Source organism: Anser cygnoides, chromosome 2, assembly GCF_040182565.1.
Source record: "Anser cygnoides isolate HZ-2024a breed goose chromosome 2, Taihu_goose_T2T_genome, whole genome shotgun sequence".
NCBI classification, from domain to species: domain Eukaryota; kingdom Metazoa; phylum Chordata; class Aves; order Anseriformes; family Anatidae; genus Anser; species Anser cygnoides.
The window spans coordinates 14881290-14903869 of record NC_089874.1 but is presented as its reverse complement, the minus strand read 5'-3'; the positions used below and the strand labels follow the sequence as shown (position 1 = coordinate 14903869).

Here is a 22580-nt window from a genome sequence, read left to right as displayed (position 1 = left end):
ATGCCCAAAATCTTGGAAAAAAAAAAAAAGGACATTTTATGACGTTTTGTCTTTTGCTATATTCATGAAAACAAGTATGTAAACGGCACAGGTGCAGCTCTTAACACAACCTATGTACAACTGCAATGAATTTTGACGTGCGAGCTCTCAGAAGCACTACCAGAACGAAAGCTCTCTATGCAATTGATATGCAGCGTTCTCCTGTGTGTGTACACACACAGGGACAAACATACATATATATATAAACTGCTGATTAAGATCTGTTCTTAGGGATGCCTTTATCAGAGCAGGCATGCCTCTGCAGTGGAAGGTTCCCAGTCTCAGCTAACATTCCTCAAATGAATGAATGCACCAAACATAAGAGATCAGACTATAAGTTACGAGTTAATATTTACCACAAAGCCAATGCTAAGAACTGTCTGAAACTCTGTACTTTGAACTAAAGCTTTTTTTTTTTTCCAATTCTGACTTCCTTTCAGTTCTCATTGACTCCACACAAGCACATGTCATTATGAAAATTTTACAAGGCATAGAATAAGATAAACCGGCAGCCCTTTCATAATTTGTATATTTGTTTTACTCCCCATTTGACTTTTTCACATACCTATTTGAGTTGTTGTTAAAATCATTTGGAGCAATGATTTATTTGAATCATGCTTATTTTTAAAACTTTTACAGTTTGACATTTTTAGTGAAATGTTTAATGTACGCAGCTAAACATGCTTAAGTTTCAACATAGCTGTACGCACTGAATGGAAGATATAATTGTACCAGTTTACTAGAGTGGCACCTGCACCAGCTTCGATGCTAACAGCATAGACTGCCTTGCTGTTAAAATGGAGAAGCAGGTAATTCAGCTAATACTCTTACCAGCTCACCTCATTAAATGCTGACATTCATTTGACAAGACAAACTGGAGGAATCCGATCCTGGAACATACACGCGTTGAAGCACCAAAGGAGATTAAGTATCAGCCAGGGCAGATGGATGCCAGTCTCTTTTGGCCTGAACTCAAACAAAACAAAGTCTACACAGCCTGACTGGGGAACTGACAAAGGCCTACATCGAGGCCTACAGGAGCCCTAATCCAGGACCTGCATCATCCCCCACTTAATTGCATGCTTTTAATGAGAACTGTTTTATTGCACTCCCCAGTTTTGCATAGGCTGCTTTGCAAATGGGAATGAGGACGCGCGGGAGGAGAAGCCAGGCAGAGCCCGCCGAGGGCAGGCTCGCTATCAGGAAGGGGTGAGAAGGAAGGAGCCACACAGACAATAAGCATTCTCCTGCAGCTCAGCCATTTCTGAGACACGTGTTCACAGCTCTGGGTACGATGTCTGGACTCTGTCAGAGTCAAAGGATTTAGGCCGTTAGGCACCCAAGGTACTTCTTCAAATTGGACCTTCAAGAGCATCTGGAAACAAGACCGCAGAGGCTTTCACAAAAGCCAACTCTGGCACCCCATGGCTCAGAGTGCTGCCCCTCCACGAGCATTCAGAGCCTGACACCACCAGCTAGGGAGCCGGGGAATTTAGCCTTGCGTTCCCTAAAGTCAGCCTTCAAGGAAGGTCCTCGCAGTTACGTGGTACGACATGGCACGGGAGTGCCTGAGCAAGGCAAAACAGACCCTCTGGAAAGGTCTTAACAGAGTTTTTAAGTGATGAATGTTAAAAATTGTTGTGACTACTATCAACAAGTTATATTACAAATGCCAGATTGAAAACAGATAGCAAGAACAGGGATGCACTTTTCATGGTGTCTGCGATGCAATTACTCTACCAGCATTCACTTGCCCATTTCAGATTTGACAGGGTTTTAAGGAAATAAAATCAAAGTACAGTACTTCTCTTATTATTCACCTAGTCCTCACTGTAAATATTCTAGATAAAGAAGTACTCCACCTATCGGGTTGTGGACAGAAAACAAAGTGCCTATATTTATGCTCAGTGAATACGTTTCCACACTACTACACCACTAAGCAGTAGGATTATCTCTCCATCCTACCGATAACAATTGTGGCTGCAACACAAATAGAAATAATTATTTTAAATTGCTATGACAATGTTCACACAGCTTTATATACATCTATAAATAAAACTGAAAAACTACTATATAAACTAGTCGCTTAATAAAAGTAGGATGAAAATTTTCCTATGCTGTAAATCCACAAATAAGTAACATCATTCCTCTAGCATTAGAAATTATGAGGTTTAAACCACCAAGAAAGGGAGGGAGAGGGGGGCCTTTTAGTCATATGCTACAGATGAACCAGCAGATTTTAATTGGATTAGTTTTTCAGGCTCTTCTTTGGAATAGTAATGGTTAAAATCTTAGTTGTATTGTAATCAATAGGAGCTCTGTCATTCGTTTCAATACACAAACTTTTCTAAAAATGAAACTTAGGATACATGTTCATATCTAATTCCAAAGCTTGTATTCCCAGTAAAATCCAAGTGAAGCCACCAGATCTGCTGTAACACATACCAAATCGACTATCCTGGTATTTGTTGTATCTAGTTAATGCTCCCCCTGCTGCAAAAAGCCTGTTCCCACCTCCCAGCTGACAGCTCCTCTTTTCTACACGCCATCCAACTTGCGCAGTGCCAGAGCAATATGATCAAGGAAAGTCTTACAAGTAATACATATTGAAACAGAGGGGAAAAAAAATGGCTGATATATAACTGTGTGTACATAGAGTTCATTTCAATTCATTAAAAAAAGCAACAACACGTAAGAGGAGCAATCAGTTGGTGAAGTCCTTCAGCTTGCTCCTCGGGAACTCAGGCCCAGCTCCCTGCCTCCACGCAGTTTTGTTGTGTAACACAGCTGAGCTGGCCCTGCCACATTCCTTCTCCTCATTACCGATGTGTGCCAGACCAACCATTTCTCCCAAACAGACCTGCCCACAGTCATACAGGATGCTTGTGACGGAGCCAAAACACAAGCAGCCACAGAAAGGGTGAAACATCCCCTTTTCCCAGAAGTCCCCAGGCTGTTCCGCTTACTTCCAGGAGAGAGATCCTTCCTTCTATTAGCTCAGCTTCGTGATCCTTCTGCGCATCAGCCTTATTCACGCTTCGTTCTTAAAGTTGTTCTGTCTTCCTTTTGGAAACTGTGTTGTTTATTGAACAACCCAGGGTACTATATGCCAGGGGCTCTCGTGTTTAACAGTGGTCTGCTGCTCTTTGAAACGACAGTCCTATTTGTGATTTTAATAAATGTGAGGTTTAATATACTCGTTTTCTTCTACTCAATGTCCATTTCTGTTAATCAGAATATCATAATTAGACATAACTGCTTGTACATAGATGAGACTTGTAAAGTACCTGCAGCTCGCCACCATTAGATCTCTGGGATTTCTGTAAGTTGTGCTTATCTCCTTCACTGGCATTTTCTAAAAAAACAAACCTAGAAATTATTTCTTAATTTCTTCAATCATCTGTCATCTTAAAAGTTTTTATTATTAAATATTTTCGAAAGTTACTGTCTTATTTCTGTCTACACTGAAACTTGTTGCCTTGTCACTAATTTACTGCTGCCAAATTTCTTCCATGAAATTAATTCACTGTTACAGATGTTGATATTGATTTATCTGCTAAGCGCATAATGAAGCGGAAGGTAAAACCAACGAGAACAACAAAAAAAAATAATGCTCTACTTTTTTCCCCACTAATTTTGTCATGGTGCCAAGAATAATTCCTGCAAGAGAAATAAAAAACCGCATGCCTTTTCACTTCAGTTTCTCAGTAAAACTTGAGTTTCTAGCATTAGAATTAAGTAAATAAGTAGCGACAGAAAGATAAGCTTGAAAACAAAAGAAAAAAAAAACATTAAAAATTCAAGCTCCATCTTAGAAATTAATATAACAGAATAAATATAAAGAAAATAATAAAAATTGAAGGTTTTATTCTTAAGATTATGATACATATGGTACAATTTTAGGTACAATTTTAAGCTTATAACAGATAAACTAGAAACAAAATCTGTAAATCTACAAAAAAAAAAAAATGGCTGATCAAAGCATCAAATACAGCTGCTATGTTTTATGAACCCAACCAAAATGCTGATCTAAACAGTCTGAGTGCTGGGACAAACTAAGTCCAAATCTGCAACAGGTTTTCAATTGCAGGGTATGAGAATAATGAAACGTTTACTAAAACACAGCAAAAGATTAATGTGTTAATCTCTGCAAAGTTACCAACACATAAATTCACAAAGTACATCAATTCATACCTATCAACTTCAGGAGCAATTTAAAAGTAGCCTACCTAGGCTCCATATCACCAGGCCATCACATTTGGAAACAATTACGAACAGGTAAGAGCCATTCCAAATATTTGCTTAACCTGGATTCAATTTCCATACGGCATCTGAGAGGTCCTGTGGAACTCGGAAGGAAACACTGACCTTTCTATATGATTTATGCAATACATTCAGAGTGGCCAGTCAAGCAGTTTTCCACCCAATAAAAGTAAAGTGAGGGTGTACATAACAACCTTTTTTTTTTTTTTTTTTTTTGGCAGATAAAAACATACTTGCTTTTTGGCAGCCATAAAAAGGAAAGGGGTTGGGAAAGGCAAAAAAGGGTACATTAAGATGTTCTTCTTGATCCTTGCACTAACTACACATCATGCACCAGCTCTGTAACATCTCTACAGGCTAATACTTGAATTATTAGCAAATACCCCCCTGCTTTCATATTTGATGGCTACTTAAAAGACTGAGTATCTAAATGGAGGCCAGAGAGCCAAGAGGCAAAGGGCTAGACACTAATGCCCTGAAGACCTGCCCTACCCTGGCTGCACCGCTGCTGCATACAAACACAACCTGCAAGCTATACAAACGACAAGGATATATGTCGTATTCTATATATGCAAAGAATAAAACACTTTACAATTGAGCTTATTTGCTCTGTAAACCACACTGTGTCATCTGGAAGGACTCAAGTCTTCTTGTTTGTGTTTTTTTTAAACCAATTAGCAGATGTTAGCTATTGTTCTTTTAAGATGCATGAGAAAATTATTTTTAAAAAAAAGAAGTTGAATTTCAATACTGTGTTTCGTACTCCAAATATAACCGTTCAAGTATCTAAATACTAAAGTAATCTGGCACCAAGGTATTAAGTCGCAGGCAGTGCTCAAGTTATTTAATTCAATATATAGTGACTGCAGCAGATTAAGTGTTTATGGTCGGCCCACCTAGCTTCTGACAGAGCATGGAATGAGGAAGAAAAAGGAATTAAGTACAGGTAAAAACATGAACATATTTTCACATGCACAATACTAATTAACTCGGTGAATTGTTTTGTAACATTAACATTTTTAAAGATTCAGGAAATCACTGTTGTTCCAAGATGACAACAAACTACTACCCCACCATCCTGCAACTGCTTCCCTCAATGCAAATCTATCAATGTCTGCGAGCAAGACTCAGCGTCAGTACTCCGGCACTTTTCCTGTGAATCAAACAGGTGCAGCAGGCTGATAGGGAAAAGATGGATGTCTCAGTCTTGCATCTGCAACGCTGGTATTGTACTCGACTAACGCAATAAAGTATAACGCCAGCGCCGGGTGTCATTCATCAATGCCGTACGACGGTGTCAAGGAAAGAATTATGTTCTCTACTGACAACTTGTTTTAATGAAAATGTATTGCAATATTTAAAAAGTTTTCAAAGCAGACTTCTATTTATGACAGGTGACATATTTATGACTGTTATTTTTGATGAAAAATGTGCAACAAGAATAACATAATATTCAAAACAAAGAAATCAATGTAGTATGCCTCAACAAGTATTAATAGAGGAAGAGCAGGCAATTCAGTTACTTAAATGCTAAATATTGGAAAGCAAGGATCGTAGAAGATACCCTGAGGGAGCTTAGTAAGAATATTTCAGGTTTACAATATTGAAAAATTGGAACAGTCCTTAACGAACAAATTGACTTCAGGAGTGATAGAGACTGCAGTCCTCAAAAGCACCAAGTTATGACATTCCATGTTTGATCTTGCTCTCAATAAAACCCGAATGAAAGCAATGACAGCCAAATATATGGCAGAGTCATCAGCACCGCAATCTGCTTGAGCATTCTTTTTGGGAAATGGAAAACTGAGGGGGTTCTGTGTGGTTTGTTTGGCTTTGTTGTTTGTTTGGTTTCGTTTGTTTGTTTGGGGGGGGGCTGTTGTTGTGTATTTTAAAGCATTAACAGATAAAGTGGAAAATTGTATTATGAAAACTTTCCATAACATTTTAAAGATGACTGGCACAAAAATAAATAAATACTCTCTAAGTTTATAGTAAGCTTTCTAACCACCTACATATGGCTGACATGAGACCAAGCCCTGGTGCAATTTTTTTTTTCTGATCAGTATCTATAATATACTACTTTGTTATTTTCTCAACTTTATTGATCATTTTTTGATTATATCCATTTCAGTTGAAAGGTAGCTTTCATAAAATTCACAAGGAAAATAAGATCTTGATTTTTCACTTCTAAATTCACAGCACATGAAACATCTCACTATTTGTGACCATACTGAAAACCAAAAAGACTGCGAGGGAAAAAAAAAATTGAAACAATGTTGAATTTTCCCAAATGAATTACCTAAGGATGTCTGTCAGTCACAAAAGTTGATAGGATCATAACAGGTGACGTGAAGCTAGTTACAGCGTAAGCGTGAAATGTGACCATCACTCTCTCACTACTATTTATTTTAAATAACAGATGAACAGTCATTAATATTTACTCTATTTCGAATCAGTTAGATAATGCCATCAGCAGACTGAAGTCAGATTAGGCAGCAGCTGGTTAGATGGATGTCATCTGTCAGTGGCTGTTCTTCTAAAAGCTGCTAATACCGTCAGTGAAAATTACAGTCCACAAATCAAAAGAATGTAAGTGCTCGAACAGAAACACGTATGAAATCAGACAGCTCCCTCTGGATTTTCCCCATGTTCTATTACCTCCATGATCAATTCACGGTTCAAGTGACAGAAATTGCTGAGAAAGCAAAACACTGCTTTCTTTCTATCTGAGAACTATACTTTGAGCCAGGGGACATATTTTTAGATAATTAAAATTAATTTTCCTTCCCTTTTGTCAAGAAACATTAAAATCAACCTCCTGTAAAGCAAAATGCTCACCCACTCTCGCATGGAGTAATGCGGGGCAAAGTTCATTGCTTTTACCAAAGCGACAAACTTGTTGTTTGGAGACATGTTAAAATTATTTTCAATCAGCAAATTCTGTAACATTAAACCATGGCTTTTTCTAATAGTATGAAAATGACAGAAAAGACCATGCAATCAGAATTTTTGTAACTATTCAAATATATGTCAAAATATTGTTTATACAGCACAAAATAATGCAAGTTTCAACCCACACAAGTGTCAAAGTGTTCCACAAAAACACTAACTGTGGCAGAACACTTGAAAAGTACTTTCAAGTACTGAAAGGAAATAAAACATTTGCATTTCTGCTAAACCATTGAGAATATAAGCATTCTGAAATGAGGTGGTACCAGTAGCTGGGCCCAGAAATCATTCCTCCTCTCTTTCTTTTTTTTTTTTTCTTTTTTTTTTCTTTTTTTTCTACCTGATTTCTTCTTGGGTCTTTCACCCTTTAATTGGAGCAGGATGGCTAAAAAACCTAGAATGGGAATCTCTTACTAGCATTACTTCAGCTGACAGCAGCGTGCTTTGAAACCCATTATCGCCACTTTCAGGGTACAATCCTGCACAAATAGCAAATGAGCAACAAAATACATGTATACTCCAAGACAGCAGAACTCAGACAGGGATTTTATTTAAAAAGTGTGCCATTTGCCTGATAATCGAGGACAGCTGCCAAGAACTTTAAACGGACGACCTGCGTGCAGCAGCCCTGGCTGGGTGCCAGTCTGTGGAAACGCAGGGCCAGGTGCCTCCCGGCAGCACTCCGGAGCCGAGTCAGGAGCAGACCCTCACATGAGGGCTGTGCTGGCCTGAGGGTGGCCAGGAGGTGCAGGAGGGAATTCTCCTCCCCTGCTCAGCCCTCGTGGGAGCAGGTGTGCAGCTCTGAGACTGCTTTGGGGCTGCCCACCCACAGGCGGCAGCGGGTCTGGTGATGGCATGAAGCATGGCTACGGGCTGGAGCACAAGGAGATGCCAAAGGAGCTGCGCTTGTTCAGTTTTCAGAGGAGGCCAACAGAGGAGATTGTTGTTGTCTTCAACTGCCTCACAGCAGGCCAGAGGGAGAAGAAAGGTGAAGGGCGGTGGGAGGGGAGGCACCACACGCACCAATTGCAACAGCAGGGACTCAGGTTAAGGACCACAATTTCCACCAAGGAAGCAAACACTGCAACAGGTGCCCAGGGCGGCTGTGCAACCTCCATCCTTGGAGACACAGACTGCACAGGCCCTGCACAAAGCGGCGCAGTTTGGAGCAGGGGTTTGGACTGGATGACTCCAGAGGTCCTTTCCAGCCTAAATCCTTCTGCAATTCTGTGAGCGTTTTGTTTCTCACTCTCCTTGGCTTGCGCCTACATTTCAACACCGGATCAAAAGCCTCAGCCAAGGCAAGGTGCATAATTTCAGCCATAACAAGTGCAGTGAATCCACACATAATCCATCAGCTCAGCACGCTCCCTTTGGCCACCCTTCACCCAGCCCTCTCTGAGTCACCGCCGCCCGCTGTGGGCTGACAGCCCGAGGCCCTGCCCTCCTCAGCGCTGCCTTCCTGAGGGCCTGCCCTCCACAGCGCTCCCATCCCAAGGACCTCTGCTCTCCTCAGTGCTCCTGTCCTGCCCCACATGTGGTGCCCCCCTGCATTGCCAGACCAGAGCCCTGAGCCGCTGCTCTGCTCCCTCGGCTGGCAGGGGCCGGAGCAGCCAACATGGTGCCCCAGCCTTGCTGAGGAACCAGGCTTGCGATGAACTCCCAGCCTCCAGACCGCTCCTTGCATCAGAGAGCTGTGTCTCTGCCCCTTCTGCCCCTCTCTCCTCCTCATGCAACCAGCAACAGATCCCCTGTACTTCCCACCACCACCGTCCTTTCTCCTGGCAGGGTGTTTTCACAACGGACAATTCCTGCTGCCAGCGCCAGGGAAAGGTGGAAAGCCAAGGCCTGACAAGGGCAACAGCACCCCTGCGCAACACCACAGCCTTGGATGTGTTGAAATCCATCACGAAGCCACACCTTTAGGAACCAAAGCTGTGGTTAATCAAACTAACTCATAAATGAGTTATAACTACAGTTATTCAGAGACAATGAAAACTAGTAGCTCGGTGCAGAGCAGGTGAACTTGTAAAATTGTCAAAATAAAACCTAATAGTTGGCTTGCATCAAGGAAATCACCAATTACATCTGAAAAGCTCCTGGCAATACGCCATTATTTCAACACTATAACAAACTATTTTCTGAGCTAGTACGATCGTACGTGAAGCCATATCAACTACCAGGACATGCCGTCAAGGGAGGGAATTTGCTGTGCCTAACGGTGGACATATCTTCCTCTGAGCACTGGAAGCCAGCACAGTGGAGGGCATGAGCGCGGCCAAGGCACGGTGATTTATGCTCTACATATGTATCTTTTTCCTTATCCCAGGAAGTATTCTGATGCAGGCATTTACCACAATCTCCACAAACAAGCCTCGGTAAGAGAAAGAATGCAAGAACTCAAGGCTAGAGATCGCCAAGCCTCTCACTGCCAATCCTCTTTGCTCTGATTTTCCTCTGCATTTCACGGGCCTGCTCAGCCGGCTACAACACACCATGCCTTGCTGCAATCACACATTTAATAACAACAGCTAACCACCACGGTTCAGATCTGGCCATGTTCCAGAGCGACCAAGTTTTGATGGTCTACGCTTCCTCTACCAAACTGCCAGAGGAACCAACATGCTGTTATCTCCTGCTGCTCTGTTGCACACTTTTTTTTTTTTCTCTTTTACGTGCTTGTCTGGTTTTATCTGAAAAGAAACAGGATCAGATTTTCACAACAAATCCTGAGAGCTCACACTTGAAGCTGACTTCCTGCTCCCTGGAGAGGACATTTAAGATTCCCAAGGGACTTCAAAACAAGCTCTTGCAAAAAAAAATAGTAAGTAAAGCAGTAGAAGAAAAGTGATCACAGATTATCGCTTTCAGAAATAATGTCTGACAATTAATTATTAGAGATGAGGGATAGAGATGTCCCCCACCCCTAATTACAAATAATTTGAGTTGCTGGTGTTGGCTTTATGGGATGTACTCACCAGCCTTGTCACACCCCAGAAACGCTGCACCTGGCACTATGCTATATATATATATATATAGTCATATTATAAACATTCCCTACAACAGAGTTCAACATGATAAATGCTCACTTTGTATCCATGGCCCCCTTCCCTCACATTCTCAGCCTTCCCAATGCCTTTTTTCCACACAGCGTTTCCTTCTAATAAGACAGCAGAGTGTAATCCACAGGCCATAGCCTACTGAGATGCTCATAATATGGAATCTGGAACACTCCTATTCACTGAGTCATATTTAAACACAAGGATCTGGAGATTTTCTAACAACACCCTCTTTGTATGTATTGTTCTGCAACTGGGATACCGGATGGCACATCCCACACGGTTCCAGGATTATACAGTTTAAAAGAAAAGAAAAAAAAAAAAAAAAAGCTATTCAGCTCAATTCCACAGAACTCCATAGGAAAAATAGGACTATATGGAAAAAAAAACTAATCTGCAGTACTATGCATGTTCTCTGTATTCTACCACAGCTTATAAACCCAACCAAGTTCCACAGCTGGAATCCAAAACATAAGTAGTTATCAGGAAAAGAGCCTCAGATCATAATTAATCAACTGAGATCCCAGCCCACGTCATGGTTATCAGACAGCTGGTGATGTCAGAGAGAAATAGGACTTCAGAGGTTCTCACAAAACAGTTGAAAATTGCACTGCATCTCTTTTATACGGTATCTTGTACATAAAGATCTCAATCTTCAATTTCCTTAAAACTTATGTATGGGTTTTACTTCACATAACTGAATTTGTTCTTCATTCAAAATGTAAAAATAGGCAATTTTTTCTCCTAAAACTGTCATTCATTTCATAGATTACATTGCATAATACTCATGTGGCTGAGAAGTCACCTCCAGCATAATTGTGCTGTGTGGTTTTACATTTAGATCAACTAATATGACAGTATCAGCAGACAGTGAAAGTAATTAGCATCATATTTTCTATTTTAGAACTGATAAGCCTTGTTTCATTTTTTTTTTTCCACCAAAATAACAGAATCCGCCAGCAATATTGGAAAGCAAGTAAGCAAGAACCACACACAGAAATCCCGTAAGCCAGGAAGGCACAGAGATGCCCTCCTGGTTGAAAGAGTAGGGGGTAGAGTAGAGAGGGTGCCTGCCATAAACCGCACTGAAAAGGGCCATGAAAAGATTTTCACTGCAAATTAACCGTGCTAGTTTGAACAGAAAATGAAAAATGTGAACAATTAAAAATGGCTTCATTCCTGAGATTTGCATCAAAGTCTTCAGGTATTAGGAATGGAGAGAAAAATCATTAAAGAGTATTAACAAATAACTTGATGGGATGATTCTCTAGGATGAGGTTGGTTCCCTTTTATATTATATGAGGTATTTAAAATTGTTGGTTTTTAAAAATTTATGGTTTTCAATTTATTATAAATAAACTAACTAAAAAAAAAAAAGCAACAGTGCAGCAATTTGCTTTAAACATAGCCATATCGTTGTGATACAGAAACTGTGACAAATGCCTTTTTAAAATGTACTCAGATTCTTATTAATATTTCATTAGTGATATAAGAGTCTTAATGTGTTATGAAAAAAAGATCAAAATTGAATTTTTACCACCACAAAATGATTTTGCAGAGTGTTATGATTTTAATGGACTGGGATTGATAACACTCCTCCAAAATGTTGAGAAAACTAATTTTAGCTTGCCTGTCTCCATAAACAGAGGCAATCTTGTTCCTCCAAGAAATGACTCCTAGAAGGCCTCTTACATTGTCAGCAGCAAGTCTACTATTGAGTCCCAAAACAGCAGAGAAAAGCAAAGCTTTAAATATTCACAGGTGCCAAACACACATTAAAAGAATGTTTAAAAAAAAAAAAAGAGAGAGAGAGAGAGAGAGAGACTAAAGCAACAAAAAAGGCACTTCTAAGAACTATTTCTCCTATTGCAATAATTGACCTACTGCTCGCTCTACAGCTCAGGCCATGAAGAAGCCAGCCCACTCACTGAAGTTACGCTGTACTGAATGGAGTTAGTTAACACTGATCAGATTCCAATAAATTCAAACCTATAACTTTCTTCACTATTTTGAAAGTTTGACAATAACAAAAGCAGTCATGTTTTGGGTTCAATAGCATTTCCAATGCACCCATCAATAGCTGCCATTGCAAGAAGGGACAGAGCAGGGAGGAGGAGAAGATGGTTTGGTCTCAATTACAGTGATCTAAAGATTGAAACAAGACCAAGCTTGTAGGAAAAAGCAACAATTTTTAGAGTTAATTGGAGCATTTAGAGGGGAAAAAAATTCATTCTTGAGGCAGAAAAGCCCTTTTGCAGCTACAGAAGTTGACCAAAACAAGGCTTCACGGAGGGTACTTCATTTCAGTAATTTCATCCTCTAGCATACATTCACCAAGCCAAGGTAGTAAAAGGTTTTTAATACTACTCTTAAAATTCCCCATCTATCAGTGCTGTTCTTCAGACACACACCCATGTGTGTAACGATTTTAGCAAAACATTTTTTTCTGGAAGTGGCACCATAAAAGATAAACTTAAAGCAAATTATATTATTTTCTTTTCAATAATAATAAGAGAATTTGGAGGATCAAGTGATTAAGCCAACAAGTAAACATTTTAGGGACTTTTTCAAGCATCAGTTTGAATTCAGTAATTGAGCATATTTTTCATTAACCACTAGAGGTCACACAGTAACCATGGCAGTTATCCAAAAGATGAGAGGCTGCAGAAACCTTAAGGTCTGGGAAAATTAGAATACAGGGGTACTCACTGATTTGCACTTACAAACAAAATTGTCAAATTAATCTGAGTAGTCTTTCTATTTCCTGAAAGGATCCAATGAACTGGAATGCTCACATACCTCTGTACAAGTTAGAATTGTGATTTAACTTCTCAAATGACATCTGATAATAAAGCAAAACAAAATTCAAGCTTGGTGTCCTTTTGAAGGTGTTCCTAATTTCTTCAAATATTCCCTCATTTTAAAACTTTTGTTCAGACAAAGGGGCTTCACCTATGACTCTAATTAACATTAAAGAACCACACTAAAGCTTGGATATCCTAATACTCCAATAGTCAGTTTTTGCGATTTAAGTAGACATACTAAGCATTCAGTAACAACAGAAATAGTAATAAAACACGTAGGAACCCAAATACATTAAATCCATTATGTTTTTAAGCTTACTCAGGGCACTATAACTTTCACGCTCTTAAATCTGACTGGGTACACTGTCATCAAAATTTAGGAGCAGGTGTAGTGGTCAGGTCCTGAAAATTACTTGCGTATGAGAAATTCACTAATACTGCTTAATGACAATCCAGTTTATTTAAAGCATTTGTGGAAGCATTATTTGCAAAGTATTAAAAACTTGTATGTTCTACAGCTAATTAGAAATTCCCTTAAAAGTTACTTCAGGCCTTTCAAAAAGGCACCCTGCACACACAAATTCAGAGCCAGAGCGCTGTGGAGTCCGTGAGCCTGAGCTCCTTCCATATTAGATTAAATCGTAGATCAGTACACAAAGACATTTCATGAACTGACTCACTTGTTTTTATTCCATTTGCTCCAGCGCACAGTACGTTTGCTCTTTGGAGAAATTTCATTTAATTATATTCCAACTATAAAAGATAAAGACCTGCGTATGAGTCTTTTACTATTGAAGTGCAATAACGCCGAGGCATTAAGCTGCCCTCTAACCCTAGGAACTGGTCCCACCAGAACAGGTGCTGCCGCTGACTGGCACTACCTGTTCTGGAATAAGTAAAATATTTCACTCCCTAAAGCTCTCAGTCTGGTACGTTTCAACATTTAAAAAAAAAAAAAAAAAAAAAAAAAAAAAAAAAGGAACAATAATAATGAAGAGCAGTGAAACATTGTTTGTAACTGGAATAATAATTTCAGAAGGTTCAGTACCCACCGCGTTTGTCAGCACAACAGACAAAACGCTACCAAAAGCTCACGGGGTGCGTGTTACGCTACAGAGGCAGCTCCCCACAACAAAACAGAAATCTCAAAAGCAAAGAAGTCGGAGGCTTTTCTTGCAATCCAATTCGCACCACAAGTTTTCACTAGCTCACAAGAAATGTTAGAGAGAAAAAAGAAGCCACCCCAGCTTTACCTGCCCACAAGCTTGTATATGTACACATACGTACTCACACACAGGTTGCAAATCAGCAGAGACTGCTTTCCGCTTCACGTTACCAAAGCAAGTTTTACAATCTTTATATGAATTTTGAAAGTAAAGATATTTTTTTAAGAAACAGACAAACACAAACCTGCTTTTTCTTTGCCTGTCTTTTCTGAGCATCCAATGTAGCTGACTTAAAGCTAAGAGACTTGGACTGTCTCCTAACCTTCACTGAATCTCTCCGACGATCGTATGAAAAAGACGACGACTTCTTTGTAATTTTCCTCTTAGGTGTGTCTGCCATTTCATCCACCAAAATGTGGGATCTTCAAGCAAACAGTGTCCCAAGAAAACAATGCTTCAGTACCATCAAGCTTCCAACCGAGCTTACAGCGAGCAGTCTTCAGTCCTGTAGGAAGCGAAGCAACCTCCAAGGAGTCGAGCCCACCTAAGAACAATCTGTTTTTCCAGCAGGATGTACAGATGGAAAAAAGGCGATGGTCCTGCAATGCTGCGTGTCACTGAAGAGCAGGCAGAACTCCTTCTTGCTGTATAAACTCAAACAGGCTTCAGCAGTGATGCTAATCTGAAAAATGTAGTGACTATCCTGCTGAGCACGCTAAAGGTGAACGGAAGGTAGTTCCCTACACACCAGGAGGGTGTGGAAGTACACCAACAGGGTGTGGGGATGAAGCAGAAGACTTTGGGTTCAAAGCATCTTCTTAACTCCTTCCTTTCTAGGCTACTACTAACAAGGTATCTGAAAAGTCAGGCTGCTGAAAAGTTCCCCCAAAAAAACAGCATTACTTTCTTATTCTTGGACCCAAAGCACTTGCTGAAGGAACCTTTCGCATGAGATAGCTGCCCCATTCATTAGAGACCCCGTTTTAACCTGATTCAAGTCATCCCTTTGTCAGAAAGGCTATTCACGCTACACATTACTTAGGAGGTACTTAGCTACTAAGCCTTCTAGAAAATGACGTCCAAGCCTATGTATGAATCCTACTGTCCTTTCTGGCAAGTAACTATGAAGTTACAGCACTCATTTAAGACCTATTAGTACTGATGGATAAGGGGGCAACGTAAATGAATTCTCAGCCTAGTGACAGTGTGGGAATCTTATCAGACAGCTGAGATTGCAGCTTTTGTACCAGGCCTGTGTTTAGGTAGGAATGTTTCCCTTGCATAACAGATTAGTCAAGGAACACTACGAGGGTGTAGAAGCCCAAGACTCCCTGCTATTGGTTTTGATTAAACAAAAAACATCTCCAAAGCGCAAAGTTGCACTGATGGGAATGTGCTTGCAAATCTAACAGCATCAGATTCAAATCTGGGTTAAAAGACAAAAAGGAAAACTTTCTTTTGACAAACTTATGCCCCTGTTCAGGGTCTTCTCCAGAAACTTTTCCTTAATTTATTCATGACACTACTTCACGTACAAAGCAACCGTGAATAATTTATACTTGCAGGATTATCCATTACTATAATTAAGCTTTAATATGGGTCAGTCCTCTGGTGTGCGAGTCTCACCATCTCTATTAGGAAATATCTGTGAAGCTATTGCTGTGAAGTGTTTCTTTTAAGACCTGATGATATCAGTGAGTAAGAAGATAATGAATTCCCACAACAAACCTTAACTGCAGGTTTTTCTTTTGTTGTGGGATGAATAACACACCTCTAGGACAAAGTGATTTTGCTAAAATTAATGAAAAGATATCAGAATATCATGCATTTATTAGCCATAATGACCTAATTCTAGATTCACTGTGAGATTTATACTGTGAAGAATTATAAAACACTTGTTCATATTATCTACAACTCCATCTAGTTAGTGAATCTTATAATTATTACAAGATATAGAAAGAAAAAATCAATTATTAAATAGTTTTTGTACAGTGTCTCTTAATTATGATGAGTTTATAATACTGTAGCAGCCATCATCCATAGCCACAAATCGACCTTCCACGCTACCAGCATTAAATACTGTGAGACCATCATCATTTCCACACACTGAGGTTTTCACTAGAGTTTAAAGAGATTCCTACTTACAAACAATTTAAATATTTAAATTAACATTTCCCATGATTTACCAGCATCATCTTTCTGAAGAGTAAAACATAATCAGTTAAGCCAGCATAATGTGTACTTTTAAACCATGACATCTCAAAAACAATTACAGCCCTTCAAAACTTCTTTAAGCATCTGCACCATCTGCCAAAAACCACATATACTCTGATACACCATAAAAATTAAGGTCAAGGAACGTCTGAAAGCCTTTCACAAGTAGCTACTCCTATGAGTCAGGCTAATCGTGTTTATTTGAAAACAACAGGCAGTATTTTATCCAAGAACTGTATCTCCTTTCATTTGCTTTACTAATGAAAACTTTAGCTTCATCTGATGCCCCCAGATCATAGAACCAGAGAATTATGGAGTGGCTCTGGTTGGAAGGGACCTTAAAGCCCATCTAATTCCACCCTCCTGCCATGGGCAGGGACACCTCCCACCAGACCAGGTTGCTCAAAGCCCGATCCCGCCTGGCCTTGAACACCTCCAGGGATGGGGCATCCACAGCTTCTCTGGGCAACCTTGCCAGTGCCTCACCACTCTCCGAGTGAAGAATTTCTTCCTTAGATTTAATTTAAGCCTACGCTCTTTTAGGATCTTGCACTGAAAAGGCAAAGAAGAATTCCTCAACCTCACTGGTGATTTTACAGTCATCTACAGTTTGCCACTTTCATCCTCTGTGCAAGGCTGAGAGTCCTGGTCCATTTAGGCACTGCTGCTGAAGAAACCGTTAATCTACACCTGGAATCAGCGTTGGCACCTCTTCTGTGCTTTAGCTATGTGTACAAAACCCCTTTTGGTTGTTGGGTGGTTGGTGGCTGGAGGCAGCCTGAAGTCCCACCACCATCACGTAGAGCACCAGGTGCCTGCCTCTCCCCTTCCCTGTCCTTGCTCCACCGCAGGGACCCCCCGGTGGCTCCACGGCCACCAGAAGCCTCCCTGCACTGACAGGGAAGGTCTCACCCTGCTCTTCCTCCTGCTCACATTCCCGCCCTCCATCTTCTTCTTTCACACCTCAACTGCTCCCAGCAGCGACGTCCTCTCCCTTTCTCCACCACCTTGCCAGGTCCTTCGGTGGAACAGCAGAAAAGCATTCAGTTATTTTTGTAAGGGTGAGTCCTCTGGCGTTCTGGTGAATTAAGTGGCTGAGAGACAGGGTCAAGAGTGCCAGAGCCTGCACGAGGTAAGTGGCAGGAGAGGACAACAACGTGGGAGAGAGGCAAGCACAAGGGCAAGCTGCTGGGAGCCTTATTTTCTCCTGTTAACATCTCACAGAGCCATACCTTGCAGCGTAAGCCATGGTTCCAGAGATCTATTACAAAACCAAGAACATTTTCCCAAATATAATAGCTAGCTCAGAACTCATTATTTTGTGTACTCAATTAAGGGAGGCTTTCACTGAAAGCACATCACGTTTGCCAACATCTTACTTCATGAACCACGCTACTGTGTACTCCCTCTGTAGCACGGGACACTTCTGCAACTCCCCAGCCAGCGTTTCACTACCAACGTTCGGGTTCGCACACAGCAATGGAGTGTGTCACTCCCGTATTCAAATCCCCTCTTTGCTTTCTTCCAGGGCAACTGCAAATACGCGCAGCCACAGATGTCCTACTTTCCATCACATACTTGTCCATAAGACCCTCTTTTTCATCCTGTGGTAGGTTTGTGGGTTATTTGATTACACTAACAAGTCGCTGTTGCTGAGGTGTTTCTTTCTGCACAGGATTCCAGCAGATTTGTCAGGCACAACTTTCACAACACTGCCGTAGTCTTCCCCAGTATATCACGTTCATGCATGAACCCACTATTATTTAAAGAACAGTTTTCACCAAATTATTTAATTTTCAGAAGTCAGCCCTACCCACAGCTCTTCAGATCTCCATGGAAACTAACTTCCAAATAATAAAATTGTCTCAGTTTCATGCTTCTCTTACCTGGGAGTTGTTAGTGCATTGATACAACTACTTCAGTAATTCAGCAAGGGAATTTGCATATTGCAGTTTATCCCCAAAATAAACAATGGATCGTGAACAGAGATGCTGTCTTTACAGAGCTAGAAAAAGTAAATGAGATTAAATGAGAGTAAATTTGGAGGACAGCACTGAAAGGGATATAAAACTCAGATGGGATAAAATCTTTAGTTATCTCTAATATCTGTTAGTGACTGGAAAATCCACACATTTTGGTATTAGTATATTATGCCCTGAATTTCCTCAGTTCCGTAGGAGTTAGTCTCATCCATAAACATGGTGAAGTTAAAATTTATTTTATTAGAAATACTACAAGCATCTTAATTGAATTATTTGAGAGAACACAATGTTTATGTCTGGAGTATGTTATTTTCAAATATGTGTTCATTAAATACCAGCTATCTAAAGGACATTGATTTTCCCTTGGTTTAAATCCATCAGCAAGATGAACCTAAAAATCTTTTGGCCATCCCACTAATAACAAGTCAATAGTGTTAAAGCTAGAAAACCCGAGACATTAAAACAGAGTCATTCTGTTTTTATCCATCAGTTAAAAACAAATTGCCAATTCTGTCAAAATGTATTTAAAATAAAACATGCTGCACAATACTAGATGACATGAAGAGTTCATTGTTAAACTAAAGTTTTTAAATTTTATTAGAGAAAAAATCATGGAATTGTTGTATGAGAGGTTTCTTTCCCAATATCAATACTTTCCCAAGCTCAGCTGCACAAGAAGTTATTTTAAGCTGTTACAAGAAAAGAATGCCTTATGCTCAAAATGTGTTTTGCCAAGTCACTTATGAGTAACAACAAATTGTTTCAAGGTCATTCTGCTTTCCTGGGATACAGCGAAGGAAGTCACAGAACAAAATGAGAGAAGCTGGACACTGCAGCAGAGAAACACAGCAGTAGATAAAAATTAATTCTGTGGCAGTTTTGATGAAAAAGGGAACGAGAATGGCATTCAAAGTATATATTTGAATAGTATTGGGGGCATTTTCAGGTTCTGCTATCAGATTTGCTGCACTGGATCTAGATGTTCTAGGGCTTTAATCTGCCAAAGGCACACAAACCTTAGAAGCACAACAAAAAATGTTCTTCTCTGTTTACACTCTTCAGGTTAAATTCTTAAGTTGTCAAGTCAAAGAAAATTCAAATGTAAATGCAGCTGTAAGTTTGCTTAAATGAGGCAGAGAGACCCAAATTTAGAACAAACAACACTACTTTGAGTACTCTGATTATGTGCTGATGGAAATCTAAAGATAACGCAAGTTTATCTGTGCAACTTTCATCAAGTTCAAAAGCTCCTTAACATCACAGAGAATAAACAGACACCGGGTTACCAGAATCCCATTCTTTCTATGAGCATCACATTGTCACTGGTCTACCCAGAATTTATGATAAAACTGGAAGCCTTGCATAACTCTCCAAAAAAATAAGAGCGACAGGCCAAAAATCAATAGCAGCAGATATTGCAGTCACAGCTGTCCAGACCCAAGCTGGCCTTTAACCTTAGGACCATAATGCATTTGCTCAAAATAGAGTTATTTCTGTGTTGGTTTCAAGTCGACATTTGTTACAAACAAATAGAGTCATCCTTTCCGAAGCCACATTTTGTGTATCACATGCCTCTCTAACTCAACAGTGCTTTCCAAGAGGAAGTAAACAAAACAACAGTATTATTTAGAATTGACCGTATGTTTAACACAAAAACCAAAAGTTCATTTCCTTTCCACTATGCTGGGAAAATATAATATGCCTAATTTTCCTAAAATGCCTTCATACCGCGTGAAGAAACTCATCAGACTTTCTCCTATCAGGACAGAAACAACCAAGTATTAAATTCACAGTAATCCTAACAGAGCATTTGTAGGTTTCTCCAAAAAGAGGATGAAAATGAATTGCAATTGATCTCACTGCATTTCAGCTGCAATTTAATTATTTAAATTAGCTAACTCTAGATTATGAACATTTATGAACTTTGTTTTGACACAGATCTATTAAATTAATGTTAATATTTAATTAATGAATGTTCATATTAAATGAATATTCATCCCATTTCCACCGGCAGTATTTCACTCAAAAGAGCAACGTTTTTTTTCCATGTCTTCTAGGAATTTCAAAGTATGGCTCACCAGCACCAAGCACCAACATCACCTTAATCTTACGCTGACCCAGATATGACCAACATGCACACAAACACCGTGGTAAGCACCAAAGTTCACTTCAGACACTACCAATCAATATTGCTCCATTTTGTATGTCTGCACTAAGTGGACATAAATATGAATTATGCAGGGTGCAGACCTGACCAAATATTTGAAAATGGTAAATCCAGCACAGAAAGCCCATTTTTCAGTTTAGAGAACATTACTCAGACTGTAACTCAAGTATACACCAAAATACAGCAAATTAACAGTGGTTATTTTTGAGAACTAGAGTGTTGAATTTATTAGGACAGTGATGAGTGAAATCATAAGATGCAAATGCCTTTACAGCTAAGGGTTGCTAATCACAAGCTAAAAAAAAACCTCATACATTAGGGTAAATGAGTTTATTAGTAATTATCCTTAGCTTCATACCCTGCAATGTTTCGAACAAGCTCTATTTGTCCAGCTGCTTACCAAAACCAGTAACTCTTAATGGCAGCTCCTCATTGCTTTCTTGGGGAGGAAAGCCTCTAATTTCTCAGAAACGCTGTAGCTACACGGAGAACAGACATTGCAGTCTGTAAAATTTTCACTGAGTAACAGCCTGAGCATTACTATGAAAGAAAGAATTATATATAATTACACGTTGTTGTTTTTTTTAATTGTCCAAAATACAAGTGACATTTTCAGTGAGAATTCAATTGGGAGTAAGTAATATTCACTCACACACTTTTAAAATAGGAGATTACACAACAATATCTTGAATATTTTTTTCCATAGACAAACAAGAGTCTATGGGACCCCTGAATAAGTACTTCCATGTAATACACAAAGTATGAGGATCACTGAAGTGTCCATGTGCTTTGATCTGCCAGGAAAAATCATCACTAAGGATAGTCGTTGGGTTTTGTTTAGTTGGTGGGGACTTTTTTTTTGCTGCTGAGAATGTCTACCTAGTAAGAACTGAAGTCATCCATTATGTTATCATCCAGCTGGAAACCTGACAAGTTGACATATGTTTTTTTGAAAACCTTCAAATGAAAGGCTACTTCTACAAGTAACAGAAATCCAAATAAAAGTTTATTAACCTAACTTAAACATATTGTTCTAATCACTGCGTGGACAACAAGAACCATGTATTTTTAAAATAATTGAAATAGGCTATGCATTCACTAAAAGCAAATTGAAGAGAATTGTTTCTCCTTTTGTACTGGTGCAGAGATCTTGGACATTCATCATTCATCTGCCCAAGCATTTCAAGGAGCTTCCTCAAACAGTGAGGAAAAAAAAGAACAAAAAAAAAAAAGACTACCTACTTGTATTCATGAAGGGTGAGAGGGAGGGAGAATACTGATGCATTTCCATTGGAAACTACCTTCCATAACAAAACCTAGACAATTTTTTTAATTTCAAGCATAAAAAAATGATTTCCATGAAAACACTATCCACGTGAGCATTTATTAACTTTTGCTTTAATTGCTTTAATACTGTTACTGCAAATAACTGCATTAACCAAGTCTTCATCGCCAACTTTATGTGTAGTGACATTGTGTAGTATGAAAGTCGGAGCTGCATGCCAGCTAATTTAGAAGGCATTATGCACTTTGTCAATGAACTATGTTAAAAGGCTTAAGGAAAGCTGTTTCAGAAAGGAACAAACAGCTTAGCAAAATCAAATTTTTCCATGTAGTTTGTTTTGTGTTCTTCTCTCTTTTTTTTTTTTTTAAGGGGTAAACAACACTGAACTTTGCAAATTATTCCAAAGAGCAACTGGTTAACCCTTACTCTTCTGTTCTGTTTTACCAAGTGACAAAAGAATACCAAAATACAGGGACAGAAAAAGCTAAATAAAGTCACCCTATCAGCCTGCACGTTAATGGAAAGGATACTGTCACAAAGATACTTCTCTTATTCCATTCAAAACAGCTGCTGTCTCTAAGGATCTTTGTATTTGTTATAGGATAGAACACTTTCTCCATGGAGACAGTGGAATAGGGGTAAATATATTCCT

General features: G+C 39.5%; 1 protein-coding gene across 18 annotated transcripts in view; it reads right to left on the bottom strand.

Annotated features, from left to right (window-relative positions):
* The window catches only part of PARD3 (par-3 family cell polarity regulator), a 447799-nt gene that overhangs the window by 373582 nt on the left and 51637 nt on the right, over positions 1 to 22580 (bottom strand). Inside the window, exon 1 of one of the 18 annotated variants that reach the window (XM_048076587.2) lies at positions 14525 to 15675. The exons of the other annotated variants lie outside the window; for them this stretch is intronic. Within the exon in view, the coding sequence (XP_047932544.1) occupies positions 14525 to 14680 (156 nt within the window). The 5' untranslated portion in view covers positions 14681 to 15675. Of the gene's footprint in view, positions 1 to 14524; positions 15676 to 22580 lie in introns of those variants that run through there. 18 annotated transcript variants of the gene reach the window in all.